This window comes from Plasmodium gallinaceum (genome assembly GCF_900005855.1).
Source record: "Plasmodium gallinaceum strain 8A genome assembly, contig: PGAL8A_v1_32, whole genome shotgun sequence".
Classification (NCBI taxonomy): domain Eukaryota; phylum Apicomplexa; class Aconoidasida; order Haemosporida; family Plasmodiidae; genus Plasmodium; species Plasmodium gallinaceum.
This window is the reverse complement of record NW_021628338.1, coordinates 95,399-114,176: the sequence shown is the minus strand read 5'-3', so window position 1 is coordinate 114,176 and position 18,778 is coordinate 95,399. Positions and strand designations below refer to the sequence as shown.

At 18.6% G+C, this 18,778-nt stretch overlaps 2 protein-coding genes across 2 annotated transcripts, besides 10 other annotated features; both read right to left on the bottom strand.

The window, feature by feature from the left end:
* Positions 1-3,788: 3,788 nt before the first annotated feature.
* Positions 3,789-4,368: a repeat region.
* A 426-nt stretch (positions 4,369-4,794) lies between these two features.
* Positions 4,795-5,331: a repeat region.
* Positions 5,332-5,950: 619 nt separating this feature from the next.
* Positions 5,951-6,351: a repeat region.
* A 920-nt stretch (positions 6,352-7,271) lies between these two features.
* PGAL8A_00042000 (fam-g protein) lies at positions 7,272-7,982 on the bottom strand (the record flags this gene model as incomplete). The annotated part of the gene is made up of 2 exons (XM_028674436.1): positions 7,272-7,778; positions 7,908-7,982. The coding sequence occupies 2 exons, from the start codon at positions 7,980-7,982 to the stop codon at positions 7,272-7,274; spliced, it is 582 nt and encodes a 193-aa protein (XP_028530788.1).
* Positions 7,983-10,536: 2,554 nt separating this feature from the next.
* Positions 10,537-11,049: a repeat region.
* Positions 11,040-11,614: a repeat region.
* A 172-nt stretch (positions 11,615-11,786) lies between these two features.
* Positions 11,787-12,310: a repeat region.
* A 2-nt stretch (positions 12,311-12,312) lies between these two features.
* Positions 12,313-13,014: a repeat region.
* Positions 13,015-13,722: 708 nt separating this feature from the next.
* Positions 13,723-14,388, bottom strand: PGAL8A_00041900 (fam-g protein; the record flags this gene model as incomplete). The annotated part of the gene is made up of 2 exons (XM_028674435.1): positions 13,723-14,184; positions 14,314-14,388. The coding sequence occupies 2 exons, from the start codon at positions 14,386-14,388 to the stop codon at positions 13,723-13,725; spliced, it is 537 nt and encodes a 178-aa protein (XP_028530787.1).
* Positions 14,389-16,943: 2,555 nt separating this feature from the next.
* Positions 16,944-17,520: a repeat region.
* Positions 17,500-18,067: a repeat region.
* A 194-nt stretch (positions 18,068-18,261) lies between these two features.
* Positions 18,262-18,778: part of a repeat region that runs on past the window's edge.

Below are 18,778 nucleotides of genomic sequence, written 5' to 3'. Positions count from 1 at the left end.
TCTAGTTTTTTCATTTATTTTCTCTCTTTTATCTCTAGTTTTTATTATAACTTTTACACTTTATTTTAGATTGTGATTCATTAATTTGTAATTTGACTTTCTTTATAGTGCTCTAAACAGTAAAAATAATAAAAGGCTTAAATAAAAAATACCTTTTGCTTTATTTACTGCAAAATAACTTATAGATAATTTTATACCTTTTATATAATTATACTATATAATGTAAAATAAAAAAATTTTATATCTTTTAATCACAATTTTTATTGCTCATATAAAAACTATTATCATCTATTTTTAAAACTTAAATTGTTAATACAGTAATATTATATTAGAATAGAAGTTATTTTTTTTCCTTATTGTTTTACTCTAAAAAAAAGATAATTTTTTTTAAAAATAAAGAATATACCGACATTCTATTATAACTATTTTATAATGAATATCATTGTGCATGTTCCTTTATAATCATATTATATATGCACCTTTTGAATGTTTTGCATGCAGTTGTAACTTCTGTACGTAGTACACTTTTATCATATGAAAATTTAAAAAAGGTTAGTTATATGTTTTATTAGCTATTTAGAACATTTAAGTTCTTAAATTAAAATTTATACTTATTTAAATATTCATTTAATATATACATAGATAAATTTTAATAAATAATGTAAAATCAATTAAAACATTAATAATTTTTATAAAAAATAAAAACTGGTTCATTAATTTATGAAAGTATAAAATAGTAAAAGTTTATATATTTTTCTAAAAAAATAATAATGTAAATTATAATATATATGAGATTAACTAAGAAAAAGTACTCATATAATTAACCTCAAAGGGAATAAATAAAAATATTATGATTCCTTTTTTTCTCATTCTAACTATTATTTTTATTAAAATATATGGTAAAACAAGTTCCAAAAAAAATCATAATTCATTTATTTTTTTATATTTTACACATGTGAATTATATTTATAAACAATACTTAATATCATTTTAATATAAAAAAAAAAAAAATAAAAGGTTAATTATTATATATTTAAAATGTATTTATATAATTATAGTTTTAAATACATAAAATATTTAAATTTATTTAACATGAAATATATTCATATATTTTTAAAGGCATATATCTATTTTTTATTAATAATTAGATATTCTTTAACAAAATAAATAAAAAGAAAAAAAAACAATATAAATATATTTCATTTTTATGTATACACAGTTACTTTGTCATAAATAATTTTCGAATGATATGTTTATGAATTTTCTAGACTATATTTTATTAGACTTTTGTTCAATTTTCTTTTTTTTAACTTTGTTATTATGTTATATTTTACAATATTTATACGATCTTTTATATTAATTCTTATTTTTCCTTTAATTTAAACAATTTTTTTTTTTTTTAATAAAAATTTTTTATCATTATTTGTTTTATTAATTTTATGTTTAATGACTTTGTAACATTGAACAAACTAATTAATAAGAGGCATATAGAGAAAAATATATTTTATTTAATATAAAATAAAATATTACTCAATTTATTTAATATAGTTAATGTTAAATTTAAATTTATTATTCATTTTATTATTTATGCTAATTTAATCAATAGTTTATAAAATATTATATTAAACGTTACATTTTTAACTTTTTAAATAAAAAAATATTACACAATATATATCCAAAAAAAATTGATATTTTTTTTTAAAAAAATTCCTCTAAAAAAAATTATACATATGTAAAGAAAAAAAAATTTTTCTTTAAGCAATAAATATTATTGAGAAGATTTAAATGTGAACATTTTTTCCGCATACATAGTATGCACGCATAATAATGTATTTATTTTATTCATTTTTATATTATTTAAAATAGAATAATAATAATATTTATAGAATATAGTTGATCATCTTTGGAAAAATAATATTATTATTTTATTTTATTTTATATTCATTGTCCTGTTCTACAACCTTAAGACCATTTTATACATCTTTATCTATTATTCTATTTCTATTATCCTTCAAGTCATATGACTTTATAATTCTTCTTTTATAAATATCCACACAATTTCTTGGTTCCAACTAATGCATAAGTTATAATCTCTTTTTATTCTATCTAGTTATCGATCTATAAATAATATTATCTATCTGTTTTATATAATATATAAATAAATGAAACTCGTAAAAACATCTTTATTTATATACACTAATATACGAGAAAATAATATATGTATAAAAACGTGCTCTAATAAAAAAAGCACACTAAAGGTATGTATACTAAAAAAAATACTTTCACTAAAAGTAAGACATTAAAAATATATATATTTTTTTTTTGAGGACGATGAATATGAAGTATCTTATTTTATGAAATATTAAAAATAAAATTTTAAATGTGATATACATGAAATACTATGTAAATTAACAAAAATAGTGATTTAATAATGTAATTAATATTTGGCATTAACAAAATTAAACAAATTGATTAATATTTTAATTTAATAAACATAAAATAAGTAGAGTTCTTTCTACATGCTCTTCATTAATTCGTTTGTTAAATACTCGCAAGGTCATTGAATGTGCAACTAACAAATCAGTGATATATATTCAACTATTCATTTTAGTCTCATATATCTCTTTAGCCTTACTAACTAATAATTTCACTTTATTAAGTTATATTTGAATTGTTTTACCTCTATAGTATTGGTTTATTAATTAATATTTCAATGAATTTTATAGTTCTTTTGATAGATTTATTAATTGTATGTTCATTGATTTTTCTAGTGTTGAACAAACAAATTAATAAAAAGCATGTAGATAAAACTATACTCATTTTATCTAAATTAAAATAAAATAATAGGAAAATTATTTACTTTAACTATAATAAAATTTTAATTACATTAGTAAATTACAATTTAAATTAATATACTTAATACACTATGAGTGTAATTTTTAATACTTTATTTTTAATATTTGTAAAAAAAAAAAAAAATAAACTACTATTATATGTTCCCTAAAAAAAAAAAATTTTTTTTTTAACGTTTTTTTTTTAAGAAAATAAAGGAATAAAAAAAAATAAATATAACACCAAATTTTAAAAAAAATTTTTTTTTTTTTATAATTGTATGTTAATATAAACCAAAAAAAAAAAAAAAATATAACATAATATGTTTGTATTTTTTTTTTTAGAGTATATTTAGTGTATACCTTTGAATTAGCGCATTTTTTATACATTTTAGCATGTACAAGATGAAATATTTTTATTTATCTTATTCACTTAAATACCATATAAAATATATCGATAAAGCTATTTATAGACTAATAGTCAAATTAATAAAGAGCATATAGAGAGATCTTATGTTGTTTATCATAAAATTAATTTCTGTAAGTAATTTTATACTTTACATATAACTCCCTGTTAACAATAAATTAAACATATTTATTTCATATCTTATAATTTCCATCACTTTAACCAGTAGATTTATAAAACTAGATAAAAATTATTTTACTATTTTCTCAATAAAAAAAGGGAAAAAAAAAAAAAAGGAAATTTAATTTTTTTTTAGTATAAACATGTTATTTGCATCACACATATTTTATAAATATACCTATACTACATTTTATAAAATATACTTTTTATTTCTAAGTTACTCTATGATATTTCTGTCCCTAATGAAATATTCTGTATATGTCATCGTGGATATATATACATACAAGTGTGTAAATTATTTCGCATGCATAGAAAACTCCTTAAAATAGGTAATTATCATTATATACATTCTCAAAAATGTCGATAAAAACATTTATTTACCATATATATAGGTACTGTTTTCATTTTTTTCTTTTTAACTTTAGTTACCCTATATGGAAAAGACCAATAAGGCTTGAAATAATTATTAGAATCATAATTCTTTAATTGATTTTGTTCATACATTGATAATTCATTTAAAATAATAATATCAGCATTAACATTTTCGATATCTATCAATTATATTTCCTTTAATATATTTAAATCTTTATATGTCCTTTTCTATCCCTCATTTAAATAGATTGTTTTCATTTATGGTATAATTTAAAGAGAAAATTTTGAATAATCAGAGCATATAAAATCCATTTCAGACATCAAAAAATAAGATGTTCTTCTAAAGCTTCATAATTATTATTCTATATGTTAATACAGACTTTTTCACACTTCCCTAAAAGACATACCCTTTTCTTCACATATGATCTTAAGCATATAGTAAAAACTCTTATGAGAGTTTTCATTAATATTGTTCCTTGAGGATAATAAGAATTAGTACCGAGAAGTTTTATCTGAAATTATTATATAATATATTCTTGAAATTCTTTAATCACATAAATAGAACCGTAATCTGTAAGAGCACATTTTGGACACTAATTTATTAATAGTATATTCAAAGACTTTGCTAGAGTATTGAACAAACAGATTAATAAGGAGCACGTAGAGTTCTCACTACTAGTTTGATGAATTTAAGCATAATTTTAATGTTATAAACCCTTAAACTGTGTTTATATAGTATTGTTTTATTAAATGGTTGTTCGGTGACTTTGCTAGAGTACTGAACAAACAAATTAATAAATGGCATATTGGTTAATAAAAGGCTTCATTATCCTTTTTGGTAATAAAAGGATTAGCTATATGAAGAATACGTAGTTGGTTGTGGACACGCGGAAAAAAAAAAAAAAAAAAAAAAATTAATGAATATTTTTTGATATTTTTCTTTTAATAAATGGAGATACAAAAAAAAAAAATATATTTACTTTTTTTTAAATGATTTAATTAGTGAGAGAAAATTGATAAAATAAAAATCGAGAGTAAGATTTAGTACCAATAAAAATGAGATCTTAAACAGATAATAATGTTTACATAAAAGAGTTTAATTTGCATAATATTTATATTTTTAATTTGTGAGAGAAAATTTTATACATATGACAATAAAATTTTCATGTAATTAATATTCATATAATTAATTTGCATTTTTACTAATTGTTTATGTTTGTTAATTCAACAGTAATATGTTTAACATGCTGAACATAAATCATAACAAAGAAACAAATAATTTACATTTAATTAATAATAAATATTCAATGAGGATTTAAATTATTAATAAAAATAAGGATTTTTATTAATGCAAATAAATGTCTATTGAAATCAAAGAACGCTGAATGAAGTAGATTAAATAATTAAGGATCACTTGTTCAAAAAATTTAAAAATTTATATAAATACATTATAACCGTAGAGGTAACTCTACATGTTCTTTATTAATTTATTTGTTAAGTACTCTAGTAAAGTCACCGAACACCCAGTTAATAAATCACTTTATTAATATGTTTGCTCAATACTATAGCAAAGTTATTGAATAAGAAATAAATAAATTAATATTTCAACTGAAAAATTAATCATTTCAAAAAAAAAGTAAATATATATTTTTTTTTTTGTATTTAAAAATTAGAAAAAGAAAACAATGAAATTAACAATTACTTTTTTTTTTTTTTTTTTTTTTTTGCATTTAGAATTTGCATGTATAACTATATATTTTCCACACAACTATTACCGCTTATTCTCAAAAAGGTTAATAATACATTTTATTAACCAACTTGAAATTGCTAAGTAAAAAAAAAAGAGAAAAAAATTAGTTAATGTTTTTTTTTATTTTTGTAATTTAAATACATAAAAAAATAAATTTTTTCTTTTTTTAAAAGGAATTTAGTTGTCGAAAAATAGAAGAAAAAGTTATTGAATAAGAAAGCTTATTGTGGTGTATTTTTGTTTAAATTAATATAAGAAAATTTTATATTAAATATAATATAATTTTTGTGTTTTGTAGTACTTATGTAATTTAATTTGAATTTTATCAATTATTTATGCTTGTTAATTTGAGAGCAATAAATTTGAATTGTTAAATATAAATTATAATATAAGTAAAATAAATGTTCTTAATGTTTTATTAATTTCCTCTTCATTACTTTCCCTGAGTATTGAAAAAAGGGATTAACAACGAGCATATAGAGTTTCTTCTACCATTTAAATGAATTTAAATATGTTTTTAATACTATAAACCACTGAAATCTATATGGTCTCCTTCACTGAGCATTTATTGTTTTTAAGAGGCATTTAATTATTTTAATAAAAATCCCTTTTTTTATTAAAAATTTAAATCTTTATTAATTATAGTTTTAAATTACATATATTTTACTTATAATGTTATGATTAATATTTAACAATTCAAAATCACTTCTCATGAATTAACAAATATAAATAACAAAACACAAAATAAGTTATAAAATAATACAAACACGAAAATTTTATTATTGTTAATATAAAATTTTCTGCTTAAAATTCAATGATAAAAATTTTCTACGAAAAAACTTCTTATCAAGTTTTCTTCAATTTTTTAATAACTTGAATGTTTTTTTCACATATTCAATACTTTTTTTCTTCATTTATCTAGTACATTCATGTATGTTTATTTTCCATACAGCTATTAATTTTTTTCTCAAAAACGCTAATAATTCCTTTTATTAACAAATCTTTAACTCCAACAATTCTCAATAAGACTTTTTTTTTTTTTTTCCTTGTTGTGTCCTTTTTTTGTTATGTAGGTAAGCTGGTAATAATTCTGCATCCAACTTTTTTTCTTCTATTTTATCCTCTACTTTTACTACCTAATTTATTTACTTTCCATAAATTACATTTTTAATTTATTAAATTATCATTAAATGAATTTTCTAGAGTAATGAAAAACAAATTATTAAAGAGAATATGGAGTTTTCTCTAATAATTAAATGGATATTAAATATAATTTTAATGATATAAACAAATAAACTGCAATAATGCGGTTCATTGTGAATTTACTTTGATAAAAATTATGTATTTTTATTAAAAACATATATTCTCATTAACTATTAATTTTTAAGTACAAAATAATTATTGCTATTTATAAGTAATTTTCAGTAATTTGAGTTCACTGCTTTTAAAAATAATAAAAATACTTAAATAGAAAAAAAAAAATTGAATTATGTTAATATCACTTAACGAAAATTTTATTCTTAAAAATTAAAAAATATTCACATGAAATTTTCTTTTTCAAAAAAATTTTTCTCTTTTAATTTTTTTTTTTTTTTTAAAAAATAAAATATATTTCTATAAAAAAAATTTAAACAAGATATTAATTTTTCCTTTTCTAAACTATATCTTATGCATGACTAATCCTATATTCTCTACTAAACCATCAATTTTTATTCTCGTCAGGATTATAAAATCAATTAATAAAGAATTTCCAAAATTTTTTTTTATTATTTTTTGTTTCATTTTTTCCTTGATCTTCCTTACATTTGCATAAAAATTTCTCAAAATCTGAGCGAAGTTCTTCCATAATCCTATCAATTATTTTTTCTTTTTCTTCATCTGGAATATCACATCGACGAGGTATTGAATATAGATCTCTAACTTTCGTAATTGAAATTTTATTAAATTCAACATTCCATTTTCTTTCTTTCAATTTAGGGTCCATTCCACTTGTTTCTTTATCAAATCGCTCCCACAATTTTGGAATAATGACATTATTCCATTGATCGTACGGATCCTTGTATTGAACCGGATTTCCACATTTGCTTTTTTTATTATCTAATGGATTTTCTTCTATGCATTCCTTAGCGTATGTTTGCTTTTTTCCTGATATGTCACCCTCTGTTAACACTCTTTCATATTTTAACTCATTTTTTGTTTGCAATATATTTTTATCAATCAGAGATATATAGGAATGACGCTATGAATTAAATAAAATTTTTTTAAAAGAATGTTTCTTTTGTTAGAATAGTAAATCAAATAGAATATTAAAAATATTTAGATGTAAAACATATCTATATGTATATTTTTTGTAAAAATTTTAACTTACGTTAAAAAAACATTGATACATCCAAATTAAAAGAAGGAATGTAGTAATTTTTAAATATAAAGTTAACGTTTTCATATTAATATATTTATAAAATAATATTGAAGTAGAAGTTGTTAATTCAGGTGTAAAACTGTTTCAATTTTCAATAATACTAAATTATGGATTTGTAATATTAATTTAGATATTATTGTAACTTGTATTAATTTCTTAAATTTTTAAAATAGAAAATTATTTTAATATATGAAATGTAATTTCTAATTTTTTATTATTACACATGATATTAGGTTACTTTAGATAGGAATAATATTCTTAATTCTTTAAAATATAAAATAAGAATGTGAATTTATGAATAAATAAAAAATATAATAAATCGGATAATGTTATTTTGAAAATATTTTATTATAATTTTATTTATCTTTAAATTATGTAAAAAAATAAAGTGTTTTTAATTTAATGCACATAAAAATTATAAATCATATACATTTAATGTTAAAGAATTTTTTTAATTTTTTTTTTCTAAATTACCAATCTCTGTAAATTATGTCGAACTTTAAATTATTTTTTATACTCTATATTATGATTTATAAATATAAATCTTCGTATATTATAGAGATATATCTCCATCAAAAAAAGAAAAAAAAATTCTATAAATTATAAATTTTTATACGCATGTATTTTTCATATAGTATACTACATTTGTGACAATTTTTCACTTAATATAAAACTAATTTTTGTTTGTGTATATTTTTCTTTTAAATATAACTTTTTCGATTTTTCTTATACACTTTTTTTTATCTTAATTCTTTTTTTTTTATTTTTATTATTCATAAATGTTTATACAATTTATGTACATATTTATTTTTTGTTATAACTATTTTTTAAAAAAAATTACTTTTTCAACTATTTGGAGAAAAATAAAAAAAATTTATTAAGTACTTAAATTCAAAAGAAAAAGTGAAGATAGGTATTTATTTTTAAGAAATTATAATAGCAATTCTTATAAATAGCACATTTAAAAGTCAAATAAATTAATTGCAATAAAAAAAAAAAAAAAAAAAAATTACTATTTTTTTAATCATATATTTACAGTAAAAAATATTTTTTAAAGAAAGTTCTATTTTTTGACAATTTTACTTCATTTATTCTAAAAATATATTTTTATAAATTTACTTTTTTACGAGTAATACTTATCAGTTACAAATTTAATATAAATATTATTTACTGAATGTAAAAATATATCTTTAGTTAAATATAATAGATTTTTTCTTATAAAATTCAAAAGAATGTATTTTTATCGTGATTTAAAATATATCAATAAATAAAGATAAAAAAGAATTATAAAATAACTTTTTACATATATATTATTATAATCTTCTAATTAAATATAAAAAAAAATTATTTATTTTTTTTTTTTTTTTTTTTGCTTTTATATGTTTATCTGATGAGTGTTGATTATTTTTACGATGTGTTTATTTTCTTTTTTATTTTTAGTTTTAAATGTTTATAGAACAATTTTTTATTTTTCATTTTAATTACGAAATTTAGATAACTCATTTATATCGTATAAATGAATTCAACAATTGTCCGTTTCTAATATAACTTTTTTCTTAGAAGTTTAAATTTCATAAGACATTTTTGTAAATAATAATGGAGAATTTTAATATGAATTTATATTTTTTAAATTTAATTTGTTAGAATCTTCGATGTATTATTAATAAAAAGTGGTGTGCATAAATACTATTATTTTTAATATTTTAACACTAATTTTTCTCTAAGAAATAATCATGAATTTAGTAAAAGTACATTTTTTATGATTTATATTTATTTAATATTATATGTAGAAGTTCTTACAAGTAAAAATATGTAAAATATAAAAGTGTCTTACATTTAACATAGATATTACATGATATTATAATAATTTTGAATAGTGCGTGTATTGCAGATATACAAACGTAAATTATCAAATGATAGTTCATGAAGTATTAAAATTATTATACTTATTATAAATAAGATAATATTCCTAAGGAAAAGAAATTATTTATAGCTTTGATTTATTAATGGCTGTTAAATTACTTTTCTCCTGTCAATGAAATAAATTAATAAGGAAAATGTAGTGTAATCTCCTCTTAATTTTAATATAAATTTTTTTTTTCTTATTAATAAACATTAAATATAACTTATTAGTTAATTATTTTTTTTTTGATATAAGCAACACTCCAAAATATAATTTTTTTAATATTACATTCTAGCTTAAAATAAAAATATACATTCCGTAGTATTCTGCACATTATTCTCCCAAAATAGAAAAAAGAAAAACTAATTTTTTTTTTTAAGATTGCATTTTTTTTTTGTAATAATAAAAATATCATCATAATATATATTTTTTTTTAATTGTAAATACCCATACAAAAAATATTATTATTTATTTATTTTTTTTTAAGTGAACTCACTTTAAGTGCAATTAAATATATACATATATTTTTTGTTCACATACTTTTTCAATGACTATTTTGGAGCAGACATTTATGATAGCAGATTGTCCTTGCGAATTAGCATGCACAAAATAAAAAGTTTTTATTCTATTTATTTGTATAAATATTATACAAAAAAAGTCAATAGTATTTTATATGGAACAATGTATTAACCAATATAAACAATATAGATAAAGCTAAATGTGTTCACTATACGTTAAAAAAACTTAGTGACATTTCGCAAAAGTAGAGCACAATATAAAAAAAATTATTTTCAATAGTTATAACTTGTGAAACGTTTTATTAATATATTAAATGATCTATTGTATTAATTAAAACTTATTGCAAAGACCTTATAGGAATAGACTTTATTAACACTAGAAAATTATATGGATGGAAATTAATATTTTTAGAATTTAATTTAGAATTTTAACTGATTTAAATAATTCAAAAATGTCTAGATTATTGGATAGTCAAATCAATAAATAATGACACTAATCTTAACTACATAATTTTATTTTGCATTAAATCATTGGAGGATTATGAAAATTTTTGTGTTATTTCATCTTATCAAGATATGATTGATAAGTAAGAGAAAAATAATATTCCAATAGATGTAGTATAAATAAATAACTTATCTACTCACTATAAAATAGAACAATTAAATATATGTTTTATTAACTAGTTTTTCGGTGACTTTTTTAGAGTACCGAACAAGCAAATTAATAAAGAGCATGTACAGTTGCCTCTAAGGTTTTGATGTATTTATATACGTTTTTAAATGCTTTGAATGAGTGATTCTTAATTATATAATCTACTTTGTTCAAATTCTTTGATTTCAATAGGCATTTATTTACTTTAATAAAAATCCTTATTTTTATTAATAATTCAAATCCTTATTGAAAAATAATTATTAATTAATTGTAAATTATATGTTTATTTATTATGAGTAACGCTCAGCAATTAATACATGTATTGCTGTTGAATTAATAAACGTAAACAATTATATGCAAATATCAAATATTATACAAATATTAATTACATGAAAATTTTACTGTTATATGTATAAAATTTTCTTTTACAAAATTCATCACAAAAATTATTTCATTTCCTTCCTCCTAAAAAAAAATTCTTTCTTTCTTTTTTTTTCTTTTTTTTATTTTTAAGCAATATTTTAAAAATTGATTTTTTTAATCAATTTTTTTTCCTGAAGATCATTACATTTTTTTTTTTATATCTAAATTTTTTCTGACAGTGTTTTACTTTTTTTAAAAAAAAAGTACAAACAAAAAAAAATCATGAATTTTTTTTTTTTTTTTTGTGTGTGCTTGCATGACCAACTTCATATTCTTCATTTAACTAGTGCTTCTATTTTCCAAAAAGGTTAATAAAGACTTTTATTAAACATATATTGAGGAATACAATACGAATTGTTTAGTTTATCAGGTAATGTATAATAGAACGCTTAAGCCTAATAACCAGTAATTATTAATATCTAATATATTTTATATGGTCTCATTAGATATCATTGGATTCAAAAAGTGGAAAAAAGAAAATTACTATATTCAGATGGCTATAAATCACTATATACTGTTTATGTTAAATAGTGTTATTAGAAGGTAATGTACTAATAGTGATACAATTTCTATGATTACAAACATCTAAATTCCTTTATTTGGATTTAAAAGTAGTATTATTAAAAATCGTGGATCTATATAAATGAGTTAGGAACTTCAGAAATAGGTTACAGGATAATTACAAATAAAATCGCACCATACAAATACTCATTATCCTCAAAGGAATGGTATTAATGAAAGATTTCTTAATAGTATTAATTATATACTTAAGACCATATATGTAGAAAAAGATACATCTGTTGGTGAAATGATAAAAAATGCATTATTGATATATATTAATACAACTCACGAAGTTATTGGTTAATAAAAGGCTTTATTAACCTTTTTGGAAAGTAAAAGGACTAGTTAAATGATGAATACGAAGTTAGTCATGCACACAAAAAAAAAAAAAAAATATGATGAATTTTTTTTGTTTGTATTATTTTTAAATAAGGAAAATAGAAAGATCGTCAGGAAAAAATAAAATTGATAAAAAAAAAAAAAATGTCTATTGTTAAAAGATTTGTTACCAATAAATAAAAAAAAAAAAAAAAAAAAAAAGAGTGATTTTTTTTTTTGGAGAATGAAATATGATTTTAATGAAATTTGTAAGAGAAAATTTTATATATATAACAATAAAATTTTCATGTAATTAATATATATATAATTGTTTTTGTATTGTCTATAATTGTTCATGTTTGTTAATTCAACAGTAATATGTTTAACTTGCTGAACATAACTCATAACAAAGAAATAAATAATTTAAATTTAATTAATAATAAATATTTAATAAGGATATACATTTTTAATAAAAATAAAGATTTTTAATAAAGTAAATAAATGCCTATTGAAATCAAAGAATGCTGAATGAAGTAGATCACCTAATAAAGAATCATTCGTTCAAAGCATATAAAAGTATATATAAATACACAAAAATCGTAGAGGCTACTCTGCATGCTCTTTATTGATTTGTTTGTTCAATACTCTAGCAAAGTCACCGAATACCCAGTTGATAAATCAGCTGGTAATAATCTGCATCCAACTTTTTTTCTTCTATTTTATCCTCTACATTTACTACCTGATTTATTTACTTTCCATAATTTACATTTATACTTTATTAAATTATCATTCAATGGATTTGCTAGAGTAATGAAAAATAAATTATTAAAGATAATATGGAGTTTTCTCTAATAATTAAATGGATTTTAAATCTAATTTTAATGATATAAACAAATAAACCGTAATAATGCGGTTCATTGTGGATTTACTTTGATAAAAATTATGTATTTTTATTAAAAACATATATTCTTATTAATTATTAATTTTTAAGTACAAAATAATTATTGCAATTAATAAGTAATTTTCAGTAATTTAAGTTCACTGCTTTTAAAAATAATAAAAATACTTAGATAATAAAAAAAAAAATTGAATTATATTAATATCACTTAATGAAAATTATATTCATAAAAATTAAAAAATATTCTCATGAAATTTTTTCTTTCTAAAAAATTTTTCTCTTTTAATTTTTTTTTTTTTTTTTTTTTTTTAAAAAATAATATATATTTCTATGAAAAAAATTTAGAGAAAATATTAATTTTCTTTTTTTTAACTAGATCTTGGGAATGAATAATCCTATATTCTCTACTAAACCATCAATTTTTATTTTCTTAATGGTTATCAAACCTATTAAAAGGAAATTTCCAAATATCTGATTTCTTATTTTTTATTTTATTGTTTTCTATCTCCTTTTTTACATTCGCATAAAAATGTCTCAAATTTTGAGTCAAGTTCTTCTATAACACTATCAATTATTTTTTTTTTTTCTTCATATGGAATATAACGTCGAAGATTTACAAAATATAGTTCTTTAGCTTTCTCAGTTGAAATTTTATGCCATTCAACATTCCATTTTCGGTTTTTCGAATTAGGGCTCATTCCACTTGTTTCTTTATCAAATCGTTCCCACAATTTTGTAGTAATGACGCTATACCAATATTTGTACGGATCCTTATATAGATTCGGATTTTCCCATTTGTTTTTTTTATCATCTAATGGACTTTCTTCTATGCATTCCTTAGCGTAAGTTTGCTCTTTTCCTGATATGTTACCCTCTGTTAACACTCTTTCATATTTTAACTCATTTTTTGTTTTCAATGTATTTTTATCAATCAAAGATTTATAGGGATCACACTATGAATTAAATAAAATTTTTTTAAAAGAATATTTCTTTTGTTAGAATGGTAAATCAAATAGAATGTTAAAAATTATTAGAAATAAAATATATATATATGCATATCATTTGTAAAAACTTTGACTTACTTTAAAAAAACATTGATATATCCAAATGAAAAGAAGGAATGTAGTAATTTTTAAATATAAAGTTAATGTTTTCATATTAATATATTTATAGTATAATATTGAAGTGAAAGTTGTTAATTCAGGTGTAAAATTGTTTCAATTTTCAATAATACTAAATTATGGATTTGTAATATTAATTTAGATATTATTATAACTTGTATTAATTTCATAAATTTTTAAAATAGAAAATTATTTTCATATATGAAATGTAATTTCTAATTTTTTATTATTACACATGATATTATGGTTACTTTAGATAGGAATAATATTCTTAATTCTTTAAAAAATAAAATAAGAATGTGAATTTATGAATAAATAAAAAATATAAAAAATCTAATAATGTTTTTTTAAAAATATTTTATTATAATTTTATTTATCTTTAAATTGTGTAAAAAAATAAAATATTTTTAATTTAATGCACATAAAAATTATAAATCATATACATTTAATATTAAAGGTTTTTTTTAATATTTTTTTTCTAAATTACCAATCTCTGTAAATTATGTCGAACTTTAAATTATTTTATATATGATATATTATGATTTATAAATATAAATCTTCGTATATTATAGAGATATATCTCCATCAAAAAAAGAAAAAAAAACTCTATAAATTAAAAATTTTTATACGCATGTATTATTATTACAGTATACTACATTTTTCAAAATTTTTCACTTGTATAAAACTAATTTTTGTTTGTGTATATTTTTCTTTCAAATATAACTTTTTTGATTTTTCCAATATGCTTTTTTTTATCTTAATTCTTTTTTTTTTATTTTTATTATTGATAAATGTTTATACAATATATGTGTATATTTATTTTTTGTTATAACTACTTTTTAAAAAAAATTACTTTTTCAACTATTTGAAAAAAAAAAAAAAAATTTATTAAGTACTTAAATTCAAAAGAAAAAGTGAAGATAGCTATTTACTTTTAAGTAATTATAATAACAAATCTTATTAAAAGCACATTCAAAAGTCAAATAAATTAATTACAATTTAAAAAAAAAAAAAAAAAAAGAAAATACTATTTTTTTATTCATATATTTACAGTAAAAAATATTTTTTAAAGAAAGTTCTATTTTTTGACAAATTTACTTCATTTATTCTAAAAATACATTTTTATATATTTACTTTTTTACGAGTAATACTTATCAGATTCAAATTTAATATAAATATTATTTACTGAATGTAAAAATATATCTTTAATTAAATATAATAGATTTTTTCTTATAAAATTCAAAAGAATGCATTTTTATCGTGATTTAAAATATATCAATAAATAAAGATAAAACAGAATTATAAAATAACTTTTTGCATATATATTATTATAATCTTCTAATTAAATATAAAATATATATATTTTTTTTTTTTTTCTGCCTTTATATATTTATTTGATACGTGTGGATTATTATTACGATGTATTTATTTTCTTTTTTATTTTTAGTTTTAAATGTTTATAGAACAATTTTTTATTTTTCATTTTACGTACTAAATTTAGGTAACTCATTTATATAGTATAAATGAATTCATCAATTGTGCCCTTCTAATATAACTCTTTTCTTAGAAGTTTAAATTTTATAACACTTCTTTGTAAATAATAATGGAAAATTTTAATAAGAATTTTTATTTTTTAAATTTAATTTGTTAGAATCTTTGATGTATTATTAATAAAAGTGTTGTGTATAAATACTATCATTTTTAATATTTTAACACTAATTTTTCTCTAAGAAATAATCATAAATTTAATAAAAGTGTATTTTTTATGATTTATGTTTTTTTAATATTATATGTAGAAGTTGTTCTTACAAGTAAAAATATGTAAGATATAAAAGTTTATTACATTTAACATAGATATTACATGATATTAAAATAATTTGAATAGTGTGTGTATTGCAGATTTACAAACGTAAATTATCCATATAACAGTTTATGAAATATTAAAATTGTTATAATTTTTATAAATAAGATAATATTCCTAAGGAAAAGAAATTATTTATAGCTCTGATTATTAATGGCTGTTAAATTACTTTTCTCATGTCAAAGAAATAAATTAACAAGGAAAATGTAGTGTAAACTCCACTTAATTTTAATATAAATTATTTATTTTTATTAATAAACATTAAATATAACTTATTAGTTAATTATATTTCTTTTGATATAAGCAACATTCCAAAATATAATTTCCTTAATATTACATTTTAGCTCAAAATAAAAATATACATTCTGTAGTAGTCTTCACATTATCATCCCAAAAAAGAAAAAGAAAAACTAATTTTTTTTTTTAAGATTACATTTTTTTTTTTTTGTAATAATAAAAATATCATCATAATATATATTTTTTTTTAATTGTAAATACCTACACAAAATAAATATTATGATTTATTTATTTTTTTTTTAAGTGTATTCACTTTAAGTGAAATTAAATATATACATATATTTTTTGTTTACATACTTTTTGAATAACTATATTAGAGCAGAATTTTATGATTGCAGATTGTCCTTGCGAATTAGCATGCACAAAATAAAATGTTTTTATTCTATTTATTCGTTTAAATATTATACAGAAAAGGTCAATAGTATTGTTTATAGAGCAATGTATTAACCAATATAAACAATATAGGTAAGGTTAAATATGTTCACCATACATTATGAAAACTTAGTGACATTCCGCGGAAATAGAGTACAATATGAAAAAAATTATTTTCAATAGTTATAACTTTCGAAACATTTGATTATTATATTAAAATTTTTATGGTATTGATTAAAACTTATTGCAAAGACTTTATGGGAATAGACTTTATTAACACTAGAAAATTATATGGATGGAAATTAATATTTTTAGAATTTAATTTAGAATTTTAACGAATTCAAATAATTCAAAAATGTCTAGATTATTGGATAATCAAATGAATATATAATGACACTAATCTTAACTACATTATTTTATTTTGGATTAAGTCATTGGAGGATTATGAATGTTTTTGAGTTATTTAATCTTATCAAGATATGATTAACATTGTAAGAGAAAAATAATATTTCAATAGATATAGTATGAATAAATAACTTTTTTACTCACTACAAAATAGAATAATTATATATATGATGGAAATATAAAATTTATTTAATGTATTTCTTTCATAGTAAATTTAATGGATGTTGTAGAGTTGATTTATCAACTGGGTATTCGGGGACTTTACTATAGTACTGAACAAACCAATTAATGAAGAGCATGTAGAGATGTGTCTACGATTTTTGTATATTTATATATATTTTTATTTGCTTTGAACGAGTGGTCTTTAATTATAATCTACTTCGTTCAGCATTCTTTTATTTCAATAAGTATTTATTTACTTTAATAAAAATCCTTATTTTTATTAAAAATTTAAATACTTATTTAACATTAATTATTAATTAATTATAATAACTAGTTTATTTGTTATGAGTTATATTCAGCAATTATTTTATATTGCTGTTGAATTAACAAACATATACAATTATTAACAAAAAGCAAAATAAATTATATAAATATTAATTACATGAAAATTTTATTGTTGCATGTGTAAAATGTTTTTTTACAAAATTCATCAACCAAAATATTTCCTTTAATTCCTCACTAAAAAAAAAAAATTTCTTTTTTTTTTTTTTTTTTATTCACTTATTTTCTTAGTAAAAAATATTTTAAAAAAATTGATTTTTTTTAATCATTTTTTTTCATCGCTATTTTTACATTTTTTTTATCAAATTTCATTTCCCTGACAGTCTTTGTACTTACTTTTTAAAAAGTACAAACAAAAATAATCATCAATTTTTTTATTTTTGTGTATGTATGCATGACCAACTTCGTATACTTCATTTGACTAGTCCTTTTATTTTCCAAAAAGGTTAATGAAGCCTTTTATTAACCAAGAGTCAATAAAACTTTAAAGAAAATTCAACAAAAATTTTGATGGATAATTATTATTTGATATATTGAGGAATACATCACGAATTGTTTAGTTTATCAGGTAATGTATAATAAAATGGTTTAGCCTAATAACCAGTAATTATTAATATCTAATATATTTTATATGGTCTCATTAGATATCATTGGATTCAAAACGTGTAAAGAAGAAAATTATTATATTAAGATGGCTATAAATCACTATTCGCTGTTTATGTTAAATAGTGTCATTAGAAAGTAATGCACTAATAGTGATACAATTCCTATGATTACAAATATCTAAATCCCTATATTTGGATTTCCCAGTAGTATTATTATAGATCGTGCTTCTATTTAAATGTGTTAAGAACTTCAGAAATAGGTTACACGATAATTACAAATAAAATTGTACCATACAAATACTCATTATCCTCAAAGGAATGGTATTAATGAAAGATTTCGTAATAGTCTTAATTATATACTTAAGATCATATATGAAGAAAA